Consider the following 18,492-nt stretch of genomic DNA (forward strand, 5'->3'; position numbering starts at 1 on the left):
GCTGACACACCGAGGGAGGCAGAGGGAAGATGCAGAGAATCTGAGCTTGTTTGATATTGATGACATTGGCCAAACACCTGGAACAAGCCCTACCTGACTCCATCTGGATTTTCAGTTATAAGAGCCAGTCTGTCTCCTTTTGTCTGTTTGCCTGCTTATTTAATGAAGTCTGAATAGGGTTTCCTGTATTTGGAAACGAAACATCCCTAACTGGTATTTCTGGGTCTGTCCTAAAAAGTGTTTAAGCTGTACCTGTTGGGACACCGGAATACACATCCGGATGACAGGAAATTTACTTTCATACAATAAACCTTTGGCGTTTTCCTGGGTACACCATCTCCCAGACAACTGGAGTGCGGACGGGCTTGAGCTCTAGCAGCCCGTGGGGCTGATCCCACACCCTGGGTGTACTGCCTTCCCTTCCCTGACTCGCTTCTCTCTCTCCAGCCAGTATTTACCAGGGTCCCGGATAAACCACGTGCACGTATATCCTTGACTCAGGGTTTGCTTCTGGGGGAACCCAAAGACCTGGGAGAACCGAGTGAGACCTCCTCAGAAGCCTGTCCACGTTGGGCCCCAGCATGTCCCCACGTCACTGGCGTCCTCAAACTGTGCTCTTCCTTCCTAGGACTTACCACGAGCCATGCTGGTCTGGTCCAGTTCATTTCCTTCTGGAATTATCTGCGGTCTGACTTCCTGCGTCCCGGCTTCCTCTCTACTCAGGACCACACCAGCACCTGCCGGGCTAGAACAACACCCTGCACATCGCAGACAGTTAAGCAATACTGCCCGGAAACCAACTATTGTCCCTCCCAATCGGTCTTGGCTGTGGCCCAGGGGTGGATGACCCCTGACCCCTACCACCCCTCACCCAGCGGCCCCGTGACCAGACCTGCCCCGATACAGCAGAGAAGCCACAACATCACTTTTTAATATCGTTTAATGTTTCTCTTGGAGTTGCGGGGGGCGGGCAGGGGACCCCTGAAGCTTGGAACTGCCGAGCTCCCCAGGGGATCTTATTTTAAGCTGGTCATTGGCCAAGTACAGTGGAAGCCTTTGGAACAGCAAGATTGGCTAATTGTAGCTTGGGGCGCCCAAATTCGTTCCGTTCCCTGCCGCCCTTGGTTTTGTCCCCGAGAGCAAAGGTGACTTATCAAAGTCTCGCCACATTTTTCACATGTTGTTTGGTGCAGGCCACTGCCGAGGCAGAGCTGGGCTGAGTGCAGTGTCAGGCGGGGCCCCTCGGATGACCAGGGAGCCACAGGGCTCTGGGGGACAGCCCTTTGTTTCATTTTTAGCTGACATCACGTTCCTGGAGGGGCCCCTTGGTTAGAGGTCAAATGCCGGGTCGGGCAGGTGCTGGCCGAGGGTCGTGAGGCACAGAGCTGAGGCCATCCCAGTTCTTTCAGCTCAGGTTGTGTGAATTGCCACATTACATCCCCTTCCCGAGGCTTCTCGTCCACACGCCTAAAACGGGCAGGTTCTGAGAATCTGTGCGGCACGCTGCTCCCAGCTGGCAGGGTCGGGGAAGGAGGGAAGGGACCAGAGGCGAAGAGAAAAGTCCAGCTCCAAGCCTCACGGACTAGTTCATCTGCAAGGGGGACACACTGTCCTCGCGCAGGTGGCCTGTGCAGGCCTGGCCTTCTGGCACGTTCTATCTGGCCTGCATGATCAGGGTTCCTTTTGGTTTCCTCTGAATGTCTTTGGGCCCAGCCAGGGCTCCCCGGCTCTCCTTCCCTTTCTCCCTCTCCACTCCGATGCCAGCATCTCGCGGTCTGTGAGTTCGAGCCCCGCATCAGGCTCTGTGCTGACAGCTCAGAGCCTGGAGCTGCTTCAGATTCTCTGTCTCCTCTCTCTGCCCCTCCCCCGCTCGCACCTGTCTCTGTCTCTCTCTCAAAAGTAAATAAACGTTAAACAAAATTTTTTTTAAAAAAGGAAGGGCTATATTCATCCAAAATTTTCGTGTCAGAAATCCCACAGAAGGCTGTGGAAACAGTCCAGATTATGGGAGGCTAAAGAGATAGGACGCATAAACGCCTTATCCAGCCGATGCCGGACCCATCCTGGTCGGGGGAGAAGCTATAAAGGATATTATTAGGTCAACTGACAAAATTGGAACAGACGGTAGATTAGATTAAACCATTGCATTGAAGGTAAACGTGCTCATGTTGATAACCGTACTGTGGTTTTGTAAAAAAAATATTCTTACTCTTAGAACAGCTATCGCCCCCTTCTCCCGCAAAGTATTCCGGGTCTCCCTGGCTCTCCAGCTTAAAACGAAGGCAGTGGTTTACCTCGGAGCTTCCTCTCCTATTTTCGGGGGGGGGAATCATGGATTCCTTTGAGAACCCGAAGAAATCACGGACACTTGGCATTGTGAAATGCACATACATACACACGCTCTGTTGGTTGTCACCTCCAGAGACTCCCAGTCCCCTCTCGGACGGATGGTTTCCCGACAGGCTTTCCAGGGACTATATTCTAAAGTTCTAGAAGCGAAGGGCCATGCTGTAGCCAACTTACTCTCAAATGGTCCAGAAAAACCTACCATTTGTATATAATAAAAAAATTCCAAATAATAAAGCAAATGGTACCACGTGTTAAAAAAAAAAAAAAAGAAAAAGAGGAATAGGGGCGCCTGGGTGGCTCCGTCGGTCGAGCATCCGACTTCGGCTCAGGTCAGGATCTCATAGTTCATGGGTTTGAGCCCCGCGTCGGGCTCTGGGCTGACACAGCTCAGAGCCTGGAGCCTGTTTCAGATTCTGTGTTTCCCTCTCTCTCTGCCCCACTCGCGCTCTCTTTCTCTGAAAAATGAACATGAAAAACTAAAAAAAAAAAAAAGAGGTGTTCAGAGGTACACACTTCCTGTTCTTGCAACTTCTTTGTGTTTGATGTTTCCCAAATAAAATGTGAAAACATCAGTTGCCTGATGACTAGTAATTATACAGTAAGTGATGCTCAGTGCTCCCGGTGAGAGGCTTGGAGCCGGTAGGTACAGCCCAGAGCCAGGCAGGAGGGGGAGGGAGGTGGAGAAGAGGAGCCCAGGTGGCTGGGTAGGAACCGGGAGGGTAGCTGGACATCTCAGCGAATTTCGATTCAAACTTGAACTACTTGATTGTTGCTAAGGGAGCAGCTCTGTGGATAGTCAGGGCCCAGGGCTTGCTTTTTTTGTGTTCTCTCTCTTCTGGTCTCCAACCTGCCCCTCTGTGGCATACATTGTTGCAATGAACTCGGCTTCCCAGAATCCCACACTGTCCAAGCCGGGAGGGACTTTAATCACCGTCTGGTCCCACCTCTCCACGGCATCGGTGAGAAAAGGAAGGCCCAGTGAAATCAGCTGCGTGTCCACTGTGATAGGACAAAGGAAGGGTGACAGCTGGTGCCCGACATACCCCCAAGACCACCTTGCTTACTCTGCTCAGGGTAGCGGGGCAAAGTTACATCCTTGCCACACGCTTAACCTTGAACGTTTTCTGGGAGGGCTTGGGCACTGTTTCAGAAAAGCCTAAGAACTGAAGCTTGATACACTAGAGAGAGTGTCTCGCTGGGACTCCGGAGGGGCAGATCTAAGGAAGTAAACTGGCTGTGTGGCCTTGGGCAGGTGGCTTTCCCTCTCTGAGCCTTCGTCTCTCCATCTTAAAATACGAGAGTTGATTTACTTAACAACTTCGTATCCTTTTACAGGGAGGCATGGGTTCCTTTGAAGAGCTGATAAAATTGTTGCGCCCTTTTGCAAAGCCGTGCACTTTGACATGCATGTTCCGCGTGGGCTGACCGCTCGGGATTCATGGCTCTGGCCCCCGGCACCCCCTGCCCGTATCTGGAGCCGCTGGGTCCTACATCCGCTTCCTCCCTGGGACGCAAAGGGCCTGTGAGTTCATGAACGAACGGATAAATAGACAAACACATTTACATATAAGCTGAGGAACGTACCCTTTGGCAGCTAGGGCCCGGTCTGGGGAGGCGGCAAGGGGCAGATCGGAAGGGTGCCCTCACTTCCGCACCGGAGCTATACCGCCCCCCCGTGGTGGCCCGGCTGAGGGTGGGAAGGGGCGGCTTCTGCAGCGCTGGGGGATCCAGCAGCAGGAACGGTTCTCTCAAGGGGCGGTGCAGGTCCTGCAAGAGTGAGGCTCTGTCAAGGCCAAGAACTGGCCACCTGGAGAACGTCCCAGCCAGAGCGCAGCTGGCCCGGGGGGTTAACGCAGAGGCCGCTTCTGCCTTCTTGGCTGAGAGCTTCCAGAGTTGGGGGGGGGGGGGGGGGGGAGGCAGCGGCATTGGGAAAATGGAACATCTTGGGGTAAAGGGGACATACTGAGCCCTGCGGGAGCCCACGATAGGATGCGCCGTGGTGGGGGGATCTGATCAGAAGGGTTCGCAGTGACCGGACCCTCCAGTCCCTGGTGGTAGGGAGGCCCCCGCAAAGCGGGTCTTAGGGGAGGAACGGAGTCCTGCAGGCTCGGTTCTGCGGGCATCTGGAACGCAGCCTGGGGTGTGGAGCACTACAGGGAAGGAAGGAGACTGGGGGATGACTGATTGACCTAACAAAGAGCGGATGTGCTCGGCGAGGGGCGGGGAGAGAGGAGAAAGCAAGGAGCGTCGATAAGGTCGGCCGGACTCGCGGTGGCCAGAGGGGTCCCGCGTCACGACAGGCCAAGCCCGGTGGCCTTGCGCCCCTCCCAGCTGTGGGAGCGCTCCTGGCGCTCCAGAAACGTCCCACCAGCTGGTCTCCACCGTGGCGATCTCTCGCCCGGTCAGCGGAGGGCGATGGGTCGCGGGGCCGCCCTTTCCCTGCAGGGCCTGGAGTTACAGGTATTTAGCGGGCGAGGCGGGGCCCTCCGGGCCCAGGTCGTCGACGTCACTCAGAAGTTCGCGCTCGCTGGCCGTGGCGGCGTTTTGCAGGCGGCGGATGCGCGCCTGGACCTCCTCCTGCTCCCTCTTGAGCTCCAGGTAGGAGTGCGAGAAAGTGTGGAAGATGGACGTGGCGGGGAAGGCCATGATGAGGATCCCGCTCAGGATGCTGCTCAGGGCCACCATCTGACCCGGCACGCTGCGCGGGACCATGTCCCCGTAGCCCACGGTCGTCATGGAGATGATGGCCCACCAGTAGGAGGCGGGGATGCTGGTGAACTCCAGCACCCTCCCGGACTCGTTCTCCGCCACGTAGACCAGGGGGGAGAAGAGCGTGACGGCCACGCAGAGGAAGAGGAGGAGGAGGCCGAACTCGCGGGTGCAGCGGCGCACGGTGAGGCCCAGCGTCTGCAGCCCCAGCGAGTGGCGCGCCAGCCGCATCACGTACAGGACGCGCAGCGCCCGCAGCACGCGGAGCGCCAACCCCACCTTCTCCAGGTACGAGCCCCCGCCGGGCCAGCTGCCGTCCTCCTGGGACTCGCCGGACACGGCCAGCGACACGTAGTACGGGGAGACGGCCAGGATGTCGATGATGTTCAGGGGCCCTTGGAAGAACTGGCACTTGTCCCGGGCCTGGACGAACCGCAGGCAGAACTCCAGGGAAAACCAGGCCACGCACACGGTCTCCACGACGAAAATGTAGTAGCATTTCTGAGAACACTCACCCTGGGGAGGCGACAGAACGCTGCATGAGGGGGTGGGTGGCAGCACTGGGGGGGGGGGGGGGGGGGGGGGAGGGCAGGGAGGTGGAAACCATCCTGGGTCGCTAGACGAGCGCTGCCCTCTCACCCCTCTCTCTCTTTGCCGGAGGAATGAACACCTATTTGCCCAGAGCCGTTCTTGCTTGGGGCCTCTTTGTGACAGCGGCCAACCTTCACCTTCACTGACAGAAGCCCCTGTTGTGTACCGTGCCCCACCCTAGTTCTGTCACGTGGGCCACACGGGGATGCCGTGAGCAGGCAGCGCGACCTCATTTTGTGCCCAGGACGTGGTTCCGAGCAGCGAAATGACTTGCTCGAGCCCACAAGCAGAGAGGAGATGCGCTCTCAGCCACTAGACGCTGTTCGGTGACTGCCCCGCCTGCCACCCCTCATTCTCTCATCCAACAAAAATGCATGGAGGTCTCCCCCCTGTGCCGGGCTCCTAGGCTCTGTGGGTGGCGTGATCGAGAAGCAGATGTCGCTGCTGGGAGCTCAGAGGCTGGCGGGGCAGAGAGGGCTCCCGGGTCCCCTGTACAGCCCTCTGATGTGTGACTGCAACTATTCACGCAGGGTCTGTCTCCCTCGGGAGATTCCGGCTTGGGGGGGGGGGGCTGTCGCATGGTTCGTGCTCCCCACCTCTGGCTCCTGACAGAAAGTTCCACGAGCCCCTGTGCCACTCAAAGTATGGTCCTTGAACGAAAAGCATCAGCCTCCCCGGAGAGCTGGGAAGAAACCCAGAATCTCGGGCCCCACCCCATCCCTCAAGGAATCGGACTTTACACCTCAACAAGACTCGCAAGTCTCACCTGGTGGCTTGGAAAATCCTGATGTCTGGGGCAGGACCCCAGAAATTCTTTTTTTCTAATTTTTAAAAAATGTTTCTTCATTTTTGAGAGAGAGAGAGCGAGAGCACGAGCTGGGGAGGAGCAGAGAGAGAGGGAGACACAGAATCCGAAGCAGGCTCCAGGCTCCGAGCCGTCAGCACAGAGCCCGACGTGGCTCGAACCCTTGAACCGTGAGATCGTGACCTGAGCTGAAGTCACTCAGCCGACTGAGCCACCGAGGCACCGTTAGAAATTCTAATGTAGTTGATCTAGGTTGGAGCCTGAGCAGAACTTTCCAGAAGTCCCATGGATGATTCTAATGAAGAGCCAGAGTTGAGAACCTGACTTCAAGTATTCACACACACACACACACACACACACACACACACATCGCAATGATGGATGAAGGAACGAATGAGTGACCACAGCCAGTTGCCTGAGTGAAAAGCATGATGTTGACAACTGTAGTTTTCTTTGGATTAAAAAGCTCTCAAGTGGAAAAAGAAATTATTTCTAGGGCCTGGAATACTGAATGGAAATGAAATGCTTTTTATGTCTGGCCGCTAGAGGAAGAGAAACGGGTGCTCTGTCCCCATCTCGACTTGCCTGTCCGGGCCCGGGCAGCTTTCTCCCTGGACTTCTGTCTAGTCCTACTGAAGGGGTGGAGGCGGGAGGCGGGGAGGGGGCTGCTGAGGGCACGGAGCCCAGAGCGTCTGTGGCTCCACTTCGGCTGCGAACCCGTTGTCCCCCCTGCGCCGCCTGGGGTTTGCTTCACAATCCTGGGAGTGCTCACGAGTTTTGGACCCTGACTCCCCAGGAGCTGCAGACTCGCTGTGTGACCTTGCAGCGGTCACTGCCCCTCTCTGCGCTTCAGTTTTCAAGAAGGAGCTCCGAACAGCAGCCGTATTTCTCAAAGCCGATTCGGCACACCCTGCATTGGAATCCCTCAGGAGGGCTTGTCGCAAATGCAGATTCTTGGGCTCTGGTCACAAAATCAAGCCCTGGGGTGCGGCCCAGGAATCTGCACCTTGGCAAGCCCTCCGGGGGACCCAGGGGCACCTGGAAGTGTTTCAGACTCTGGGCCGGATTGTCTCGAGGCTGCTTTTGTCGCTGACCTTCTGGGCGTCTTGCCCTTGGCGCAGGGACTTCTGGTAGCCTGGGAATAACCCTTCCAGACCGGGGACCCAACAGCTCAAGAAAGTGACTCCAGAGAGGTGGAGAAGCCTCTGTGGGCCCTCCCTCCGCCTCCGTGCTGGCGTTTGGCTATTCAAGGCACGCACCCCCCACCTCCCTGCGGCCACCTCCCTGCACTGCAGCAAGCTGTCCTCAACTCTGCCTTGCACGCCTGCTCTGCCCAAACCCTGAAACCACCCTCCCCACACTGGGCCTCCAAGAAATGCCCCCCTCGCGGCGGGGATTTATGGGGCCTGAGCTGAGCAAGTAATTCCCAGGCCAGCCACGTTCGGAGAAAAATAGGAAGGAAATGAAAAAGTTACCTCTTCTCTCTCTCGGAGGAAGCTTCTGGTTGTATTTTGCAGGTAGGGTGAACAACGAATCCTGGTTTGCCCAGAACTTTGCTGATTTGAGCACAGAAAGTCCCAGGTCACCGGACCCCCCCCCTGCCGCCCCCCGCCGAGTCCCGCGCAAACCAGGACGGCTGGTCACCCCCCTGGAGGGCCTCGTCTCTCGTTTTGGTTCCTCCACGAGGTGAAGAGGGTGAATCAGGCCTAATGGAGACCAGAGGGTGAGCCAGGCCATGCCGCGGGCGTTCACGCTCAGGATGTGGGGCCACGAAAGCCTGACGCAGAAGAACACGCCCTCAGCGTTTCCGTCTATGTGACATTCGAGGTGGTGGACAGAATCTCCGAAAGAGCGGCCACCCCTGGGTGGGGTGGGGACCGGCTGTGGAGGGACACGGGACAGCTCCCTGGGGAGATGGACGCTGTGCTCGGGGAAGCGGGGTGTGGGTCACACGGGTGTGCACTGGCCGTTCCTTGCACAGCCAAGGCCCGTCTCAGCGTATGTCCATTGGGCCTATAAGACTGCAGACTAAAACCAAGACGAACGCCAGCGAGAATCAGCGATCGGGGTGGGCAGGGAGGGGAGAGAGAAGACTGATTCATCGTGGAAACGGAGTCATGGGTACGTGGGGGCTCAGCCTTATTCCACTTGCTTTGTAAACGCCTGGCATTTTCCACCGCGAAAAGGCGAAGCACAGATCAGGGTCAGACATCAAAACCACAGTCGGATGGCAGTCCACACTCCGTGGGGAGGCGAGGGTTATAAAGACAGGACACAGCAAGGGCTGCCGAGGCTGTGAAGATGTCACAGGCTCTAGCGTTCCGGTGCAGCTGCTTGGAAAACGGGGAGGTGGTCCCTCCAAAATTAAACACACGTTTGCTACCCGAGCTGCAATCCTGCTCGTGGGCAGATATCAGAAGGCACCGGTATATACCCAGCATGCAAGCACCGGAAAATAACTGCGTTATTCTGCAGCCCAGAGTGGAAACAGCATAAATGCCCATCGGCTGACGGACGGATCCACAAAATGTGCTCTCTCCGCACGACGGACTATCACTCAGCCCCGAAAAGGAACGAAGTGCTGACAGCCTGGGTGAACCTTCACGGCCTCACGCGCCGTGAGAGAAGCCGCACCCAAAAGGCCAGGCGCCGCAGGGCTCCATTTCTGTGAAACGTCCAGAGAAGGCAAACGCAGGGAGACAGAAGGACATTCGTGGTCGCCAGGGGCTGGGAGGGAGGGGGAGACTTGGGGAGCCGCCGGAAGCAGGGACGGGGTTTCTTTGCGGGAGGATCCACATGCTCTGGGACAGTGACCGTTGCACAGCCGCTGGTGGGTGCACTTTAAAAGGGTGCATCTTGGGATGTGGACTATAATGGCTTCATAAAAAAGGAAGCAGGACCCGACCAGCTCCAGGCTCGAGCCGGAGCTGGTCGGGTCCTCTGGGCGAGCCACTGAGGGGTCCCACAACTTTGCCGCAAACCCTCTCCCCAAGCTTGGGAGCGGGGCTTCTGTAAGGGGCTCTGGGGTCAGAGGACGGCCAGGGCCTCCCAAGGGCAAGGCCACTGTCCCTGGGGGCCCATAAAGACAGGCTGCCCCCGCAGATGCTGCAGGTGCAGGGACGGCCAGTTCCAGAAATTCCATCCGGGAGGGACCTGGGGCCCAGGGCTTGACCTCGGAGCTTTGCTCACACCCCGGGGCCTCGGAAATATGGCCCGAATTGGCCGCCTCCTGCCTCCTGGTAGCTCGGTGCTGGCCCGCATCCACACAGCAGCTCGGGCCTTCTCCCTTCTGCCTGTGAATTCCTCCACTTGTGCCCTGGCCTTGGCCTTGGGTCCAGGGCTGTTTCCTCGCCCTGCTGACTCATTCTTCTTCCCGGCCTCTGCGCTTCCCCTGGGAGCCAGTTCGGTCTCTGCCCTCTCTCTCCTCCGTGATGCCCCTTCCTGACCCTCTCTCTCCTCCCCCATCCCAGCCGCCTTGCTCCCCAGCCCTGGGACACAGGGGCTCCGGAAGCGGGGGCCCAGGGGGGCAGATGGGGGCCAGGGGCATGGAGACAGGCGAGCGTGACGAAACAGGAGGAATCAGCTTCAGTGAGTCAGGAAAAGTGGGTCCTGCCCCGGAAACAGGGAATACTTCTTGCCGCCCCGGATACAGGGAGAGGAGGCTAGGCGGGGAGGGGAATGAACCCCAAACCCAAGAAGCTAGGGTAAGAAGAACCCCCCGGGGCAACCACCGAATGTCACTGAACACAGAGCAGCTGCTGAGAGCGAGGTGCCGTTTACGGAGCAGAGGCAGGATTCAAGAGAGGGGCAGGGGACGACTGGCCGCTGCGGCGTGGGTTCCACGGACCCGTGGGGAGGCTGGAGGGGTGTGTCAGCAAATGGTGGCGGAGACCGCGGACTATTACTGGGCCACGAGAAGCATGAGACACAAGCTGCTGCGCGGACGGACCCTGAGAACACCACGCTGAGTGACAGGCCGGTCCCAAAAGGCCACATGTGCGTGACTCCACGTGCACGGAAATGTGTGGAGAGGGCGGAGTCCGTGGAGGCGGAAAGCGGAGGGGTGGGGGCTGGGGGGGGGGGGGGGGGGGGGGGGGGGGGGCTGGGGAGGGAGCGGTGGAAAAGTGCTGGAGCTTCATAGACGCGGGGCCCACACAAGACCGTAATCGCACCAAGAAGGTAAATTTGCGTTCCTGCCTCCAGCACCTAGAAGAACGCAGCGTGTGGGCCCTCGGTAGCTTGTGGAAGGAATGGAAGGTGGGTTGCTGGGATCTCCTGTCAAGTGTCTCCTCAGACCAACACCCACTAAGCGCTTCTCAGGCACCAGCACCATTCCCACTGCTTTAGGGACTCGGCTCAGCCCTTCTTGTCTACCCTGCCTCCCCCCCCCCCCCCCGCACTTCCCACTCCCGCTTCCGTTTTAATTTGCGACCTCCAGTGCAGACCCCTCTCCCCAACTGCCAAGGTGACTCTAAGAGATTTTGCTGGAAGAAGGTAGAAGATAAAGCAAAAGGAAAGCTGCACCCCTCCCCCCCCTCACCGCCCGCCTCCCAGCCCTGCACCGAGCCTGATGGAGGAGGTCTGTGGGTCCCAGTCCTGGCACTCCTATCCACTCATGTGGTGTCAATTCATCTGAGCAGATGTTGTCCCCCAGGACAGCATGGCCCCCAGAAGCAGCTGGCCAGCTAACCGTCCCGTCCCCGAGGGTAAATACAAAATACCCAGGCAGTGGTGAAAAGAACATTGTCTCCTTATGTAAATGTAAGGACTCGGCCTCGAAAAAACAAAGACAGCCTCCCCAGCCTCCTCGAGCTCCAAATTACTATCTTAACACAGAAACAGGGGCGCCTGGGTGGCTCAGTCAGTTAAGCCTCTGACTTCAGCTCAGGTCACGATCTCGTGGCTTGTGAGTTCGAGCCCCGCGTTGGGCTCTGTGCTGACAGCTCGGAACCTGGAGCCTGCTTCAGATTCTGTCTCCCTCTCTCTCTCAAAAATAAACAAACATTTAAAAAATAAAAGAAACAAAAAAACACCCTTTTTATGAGGGCAGCAAGCCCTCTTGCCCCAAGAGCAGAACCAGCAGCCTGGCTCCTGGGCCCAGATGGGCGGTGGGAGGGGGCTGCTGGTCCTGCGGGCCTCCCAGCGACCTCTGATTTGATCTCCTGAGTCCCCAACCAACCAAGCCTGGGTTCACACCCTGGGTCATTTTCAAAGCGTTAGGCTTTGAAAAGACCTCGTCCCTCTGCGGGGGGTCTAAATCCTGGCTTCCGGGAAATCCCTGAGGAACAAGTTTATGGAAATCTAGGGGTCCTTTCTCAGCAGCTGGGATCAAGAGTACCCTTGTGAGGACGGGGGACGGAGGCCACTTTTTTTGTCCTAATTTTGTACTGCAGTGTCTACGTGTAAATATTTCTGTGAACAAGCAGGCTCTAAAATCACATCATTTGGTGCTAACAAATAAAACAATGTCTCTGTTTGGAGCTATAGTCCTCCTCCCCCCCCCCAACCCCCCCCCTCCCGGGGGAGAAAAAAGCTATTTGAAAGTCAAAACGTTTTGGTTGGTTTGCTTTAGGGCAAAACATTTATCGGTTGCACAAGATACATTTTATTCAGCAAATATTTGAGAGCCTACTCTGTGTGAGGCAGGGGCTGGTTCTCCATCTAAGTCCTTTCTTTCTGGAAAGTTCTCTGATCCTACCAGATTGCCCTGGGCTATATCTTTAAGAGAAGTTTTGTACACGGACAACGGTTGTGGATACACAGGGTACATTATCTTATACGTGTGTTCTATTTATCAGTTCCCTGTCTACCATAATGCAAGTTCCATAACTAGGGTAATGGGGAGCCATGGAGGAATGTAAGAGCAGAACAGGAACAACATTTTAAATTAGGAAAACAATCCAGTTCTCAGTTTGAAGCTCTCCAGTAAACTTTCCAACAAAATATCGAATTCGTATCTCATTTCTCAGACTACCTGGCCCCTGGCAAGGAAGGAGGGGGGCAGAGTCACTTGGAAGTTTACTCGGCTCGGAGTTCCCCATCCAGGGAGCCTGACTGGGAGGCTCAGGGGCCAAGTAACAAGCAGGAAAACTGAGGGCCTTTGCTCCAAGAAAAGCTAAACGCCCCGTGCCTCTCTTTCCCCACCTGAATGTGGAGCCCGGATGCCCCCGAGGACACTGGTTCCAGAAGGCAGGGATTTTTGGCCAGGGACAGCTCGTGGCACAGAGTAGCCGCTCAGTAAACACATGACCCGCGCACGGAGCGTGTGAACCCTCACAGCGACGCGACTCGCTTTACGGGAGGGGGAAGCTGAGGTTCAGAGAGGGGAACCAACGTGCCTGCGGTCGCGGAGCGGGGAGAGGCAAGCTGGGCGCGCCCGACCCACACACGAAGCCCAGGGGTGGCTTTGTCAACAGAGGCCGCCAAGAGGCAGAGCCACCTCGTGACTTTTGCCGGCCTTAGGCTCTTCATGCGCCTCTTCCTCCAAAACAAAGCAAAACCAAAAACATCCCCAAACGTTCCCAATGGCATTGATCTAACCGGGCACACAGCCCCCGCGCTGGACAATAATCTTTCTCTGCTGTTTTAAAAAGATAGGGAGCCCGGTCCACGGGCCCCAGGCCTCTCGGGCCTGGAGCCTGGGGGGCCGGGGGCGGGGAGCACTCACCTTGTCCTCCTCGGCCCTCACGTCGGGCATGGTGCTGACGCACAGGCTGACCGCCGTGGTGGCCACGAAGAGGATGGACAGACAGGCGAAGACCTTGCCGGGGAGCCCCGAGCGCGGGTTTTCCACCGTCTCCCGCAGCCAGTTCATGAAGACCCCCCAGCGCGACGGGTCCCCGGGGGGGCGCCGCGCCTCGCGCCGCAGGTGCAGCGCCTCCTGCTGGCGGAGCTCGCGCAGCTGCTCCAGCTTCCGGAGCAGCTCCAGCAGGCAGCACGGCCGCAGGTGGGCCTCCTCGATCCCCCAGTAGGCCAGCTCCTCCCGGAAGGACGGCACGCACGTCTCCCGCAGCAGGGCCAGCCTGCCGGCCGCCAGGAAGCTCACGATCATGCCGAAAGCGCTGGGGCTGCGGTCGAAGAAGAACTCCCGGGTGGCTTCGTCGTAGTCGTCGCAGAGCTGCGCGATCTCCTCGTGGCTCCGGCAGAACTTGAGTTTGCTCAGGCGGCTCAGCGGAAACTCGTCCAGCGTGCTCCAGGGGAGCACGTACCGCCGGCCCCCGACGTTGACCAGGATCTCCTTCTCCAGGTCCGCCGCGGGGGAGGCGTCCAGCGCGCCCACCTTGCGGGCCCTGCGGTAGTAAAGCCCCTTAAGGGAGCGCGGCTGCATGGAGCCGGGCAGCGGCTGACCCAGGGGGCTGCAGGAGCCCCGGTGGCGGTGTCCAGGAGGCAGGCCCCTGGCCCTGAAGGGCATGGACATTGCTGGAGACGTCCTGCACCGGGGGGGGGGGGGGGGGGGAAGGGGGAAGGTAAGACAAGAGGGAGAAATCAACCTCAGGGCGGGGTCCTCGACCGCCCGGCTGCAGCTTCACCACTGCATCTGCATGGTCCATTTTTCAAATTCTCCAACAGGGACTTACTGAGCACCTCCTCTGTGCCTGGGAACTATCAGTGACCCAAGGAGATGATGACATCCCTTCCCAGGTCAGAGCTGTGCCCCTTCCAGGCTCTGTGGTCTTGGGCACGTGGCTTCACCTCTCCCATCTACCTCCACCCATGCCAGGCACAAGACTTGTACCAATCTTAGGAGGCACAGCTGGTAAAATAGAGCTTCAGAGTGTAAGGGTGTCTCAAGTTCACTGCCAGGTTCTGGTCCCTTACGGACTGCCACAGCAGGCGGATTGCTCAGCCTCTCTGAGCCCTTTGCTTCGTCTGGACAGCTGGGGTAGTTTGAGTACCCCCACCTCACTGGGCACGGGGAGGGTTCCGTGCAGTGATGCCCAGGAAGTGTTTATTCAGAACGCTTCTAGGCGCTTCTGAGGTGCCAGGCACCAATCGACACGCTTCCTCTATCTATAGTAACGCATCTCAACAATTCCACAAGGTAAACAATTCCCCATTTTACAGATGAGCAAACGGAGGCCCAGAAAGGTTCAGTAACACAGAATGTGACTGTGCTTAAGCCCAGCGTCTGACTCTCAGGAGCCGCGCCACAATGGCCTCGTTTGCCTCTTCCTTTGGAGGACTTTTGCCATCAACGACAGCCCCCCTCCGGGTTCCCCGGGGTGCTTGCCTCGGCCACCCTTGCTGTGTGACCTTGAGCCACCCTTGCTGTGTGACCTTGAGCCGGTACTCCCCCTCTCTGTTCTCTGCAAAGCGAAGGGATGTCTAATGCGCGCTCCATCTCAGACCTATTCGAAGCGCTTGGCTTAGAATGAGGGCTTGAGATGTAACCCGTGCATTTAAAAAACCGTCTCTGCCACCTCTCCCGGCCTCAGCGCCCTGCCACCGTTCCCCACCCTCCCGCTTCTAGCCAGAGCAGTTTCCAGAGCTTCTACAACCTTACGTTCCAAAACGCACTCCAATCAAGACAAAAACTCGGCGGCTGAATGGAAACAAAAGTTGCTCTCGATTTCAGCGCCAGCTGGATTCGGGCAGGCAGCGAAGAGTTGAATCACAGCCTGTGCGTTTCACACTTGCTCACCACCCCGCGTTCTGTGACTCTGTATGCATTACTTCCTTTACGGCGTATGGCCAGAGGAAGGCGAGCAGCCTGCAGAGAGAACGATTTTGAAATCCGGGGAGTCCTTCCCAAGTGCTCTCCGTTTCCCAGTCCAAAACCCCAGACCCAGAGAGCCGAAGTGACTCATCCAAGGTCACAGAGCGAATCCAAGTCCAACCCAGGACTCTGTCTCCCAGCCTGGGGGGGTGGGGGGTCTTTCTAGACAACCCCCTCCCCCCCCAAAACAAAATCCTGCCCTGTCTGCATTCACTGCACAGACCCAATTTTGCAATCCACTCCCCCACGCCCTGCCCCAGCCGGCACACACAGCTCTTGTCCCGGGCAGGGAAAGGTATTCGTTCAAAACAGCAGCGCTTTGGCCCAGAATGTCACACGTCCTGCGAGCCACCCCCCCACCCCCACCCCTGCAGCAAACACTAACTTCTTCCCCCAAAGTTGAACTCACCTTCCTGTCTCTGGGAGCCCTTTTCCTGCTCTCTCTCTACCTGGCAAGGGGAGCCCGTGTCCCGATGGCCAGGGAAGAGCCAGGTTTGTGGTGGAGATGAAGCAGAAAAGAAAAATCCCACGCACGGCAGTCTCTGGCAGAGTTAGTTTCCAACCTCTCTTCCCTTGCCTCCTCCCGGAAGCAGAGGGACATTCATTCTGCACCTCTCTCTCCCGCAGCTGCAGAACGGCCCTGGGGCAGTGGGCTGGGGTTTCTAGAAGGACCCAGAAGCCCCTTCCCCGGTGAGAGGTGAGAGTCCTAGGGGTTCTTGCTGGGAGCCAGCCAGCTGTCCTGCTTCAACGGCAGGCTCTGCACTCGGAGCCCCACGGGGACAGCCAGTGTGGTCCTGCAAGAGGCACGGGGGCGGGGGGGGGGGGGGACGGGAATGGCTTAGAAATAATCTCTCCATCACCAGGCTGCCGGAAGACACAGCAGCAACCACAGCTCTGCCAACTGCCTGGGAGGCGAGGAGAGCTGTCCTGCCCTCCCCTCCCAGGAGGGACAGAACCCGAAAGGAGCAGAGGGCAACTTGGGGCCGGGACATCTGCAGCTACCTGCCCCCGCAGCCTGGAGGCTCCTGGGGGTGGGGGTGGGGGCGCTGATGAGGGGGTGGCGCGCAGGTTAAGGCTGCGGGAGGAACCTACTGGTAAATCACGGGTCCGGGGACAGGTGGGGGCAGAGAAGCCCAGCGTCTGAGCGCCGGGTGGAAGCCGGCTGCGTGCTGGGCTAGTGTGGAGTCACATGCACCTGGGTCCCCAGCTCCCATGTGGATGGCTGGCTGGCCTCGGGCAGGGGACTCAGCCCCTCCGAACCTCGCGTTCCTTGTTTGTAAGATGTATGGGGGTGTGGGGGCTCAGAGAGGTCACACCCCACAGCAGAGGCTCCCAGTGCGGTTTGGCTCCCCGGGGGTAAAGAGGAAGAGGAACAAGGGCCAGGCCAGGCGTCCTAGCCTCGGCTCTGCGCTCCCTCGCTGTGTGTCCTCGGTCGGTCTCTTCACCTCTCTGGGCCTCCGTGTTCTCCCTGGTCAGATGAGGGCAGTCAAAGCAGTGATGGCTCGGACTGCCCAGCCGTCTTCTCCTGTAGGTGCTCAGTGTCCCCTGGCTCTTCTTAATTTTCTTAAGAGGTTCTCAGCCCCAGGCTCTTGGCTTCCAAAGGGGAGTTACTCTCAGTTCCGTTTTGCAGACAAGGCCCGGAGGTGCGGGCAAGAGGTTTGCTCAAGGTCACCTTGCTGGTTGGAATCTGCACGTGGCAGAGACTTTGAGGTCTGATCAAGGGTTCTGGAGGGGGGAGGGTCTGAGCGCGGGCCTTTCATGGCTGCCCGGTGGGGGGTGGCAGCAGCCTCGGGCCTCAGCGTGCTCTCCGTGGCCTTGGCCGTGGGGGTAATGGGGGTAAGTCCCGTCAGGAGCAGAGGAGCCAGAGGGACAGAGGTGGTCTAGGGTCGTGGCTTTTAGATCGCACTGTGTGAAACCCGAGCGTTCTGTAGACGCGATCACGGGGCCTGGAACGAGGGTGGCAAAGGGTAGGACGCAGGGATGGGACTCCCTGCCTCAATGTGACAGCTCCACTGTCAGTATGTAAGTGGGACTCCCAACACGCCAGGGCCCCAGGGGCCCATCTTCACACTCAGCCCACTGGAGGAGACCCCAGGGCCCCTGTTAGGGATGGGCACGCTCTCCCCTCTCCCCCTGACTCCCCAGTTCTCAGACCCCAGGGCCGCCCCAACACCTCTCATAAACCAGACCCCGAAAGGATCTTTCCAGCTAGTGCTGGTTTTCCCCCCTTCTCTCTCTGTCTCCCCACGTCCCCTGACTCTATTATTGATCTCACCCTACCCTCCGGCCACTTGCCCCCCAAGCTTCCTCCACCCGCCTCTGGTCCCCTTTGTGTCCGGAGTGCTGGGTTCAAATCAGGGATTTAACGCTTCCCTGCTGGGTGACCTTGAGCAAGTTTCTTAACCTCTCTGCGCTGGCTTTGGTTCCCTCACCTGTGAAATGAAAATGATAACGCCTCCCTATTGCTTGGTTGTGAGCCCTGCACGAGTGAGTTCTCACTGATCGGGCGCTTACAAGAGTCCCTGGCATGAAGGAAGTCCGTTCAAGTGCTTGCCGCGATTACAAGTATTACCTCAACAACTTCTGTCCAACTCACAAGAGGAGATTTTTGTTTGAGGACAAGAGTTCCGATAAAATTTTAACTGCCGTTGGAAAGGAGTTTTAAAGGAAAAGCAGAAAGGGAACGATCTAGTCCGAACCCCTGATAAGTCGTAGAGGGGGCAAGGGGAGGACTGTCTGAGCTCTCGCGGGCCCGTCAGTGGCAGAGCCGGGCTCACTTAGGACTCACACTCCAGTGCTCTTCCCACAGCCCCAGTGTGTTCGTTCTCTCAGCACTGCTACTCTGCCCAGGCTAGAGGACTTTGACTTTAGCCTGGTGCCCAGGCCCAGCAGCCCCTGCCTCAGGGCATTTGCACGTGGCTCGGTAAAGTTCCGGTCACCTTTTAACTTAACACCACTGCCTTCCTGCCCCTCTGTTCCTCTCTGTTGTGTCCACTCAACCCCTGCTAACCAGGGAAGGTAGCCTGGCCCCAGCCTCTCCAGCAGCCTGCAGGTCTCGGATGCAGGACTGCCTACGGTAGCCTGTCCTCTCTCGTCTGAAGGACTGTGGCCTGCTGGGCATAAGCGATGGGCCTCCGTGACCGTGGATGAGTGAGTCCCCCCAGGGCCTCTGTAACCAAACAGACAAGCACCGTGGCCTAAAACAACACAAACGTATTATCTTGCGGTTCTGGAGGCCGGGAGTCCAAAACGGGTCTTAAGGGGGGGCTAGAAACAACGTGCCGTCAGGCCCGCCTTCCTGCTGGGGGTGATCGGGGAGAAG

General features: G+C 58.0%; 1 protein-coding gene across 1 annotated transcript; it reads right to left on the bottom strand.

Moving 5' to 3' along the window:
• Positions 1-969: 969 nt before the first annotated feature.
• On the bottom strand, positions 970-13,880 carry KCNG4 (potassium voltage-gated channel modifier subfamily G member 4). The gene is made up of 2 exons (XM_049622966.1): positions 13,122-13,880; positions 970-5,574 (listed from the first exon to the last, which is right to left on the bottom strand). The coding sequence occupies exons 1-2, from the start codon at positions 13,869-13,871 to the stop codon at positions 4,804-4,806; spliced, it is 1,521 nt and encodes a 506-aa protein (XP_049478923.1). The 5' UTR covers positions 13,872-13,880; the 3' UTR covers positions 970-4,803.
• Positions 13,881-18,492: the final 4,612 nt, after the last annotated feature.

This window comes from Panthera uncia, assembly GCF_023721935.1.
Source record: "Panthera uncia isolate 11264 chromosome E2 unlocalized genomic scaffold, Puncia_PCG_1.0 HiC_scaffold_20, whole genome shotgun sequence".
Taxonomy (NCBI): Eukaryota; Metazoa; Chordata; class Mammalia; order Carnivora; family Felidae; genus Panthera; species Panthera uncia.

Coding starts and splice junctions, on each gene's coding strand:
- KCNG4 (XM_049622966.1), bottom strand. CDS start 13,871: ATGTCCATGCCCTTCAGGGCCAGGGGCCTGCCTCCTGGACACCGCCAC. Junction 5,575..13,121: donor TGAGGGCCGAGGAGGACAAG/GTGAGTGCTCCC, acceptor TCGCCTCCCCAG/GGTGAGTGTTCTCAGAAATG.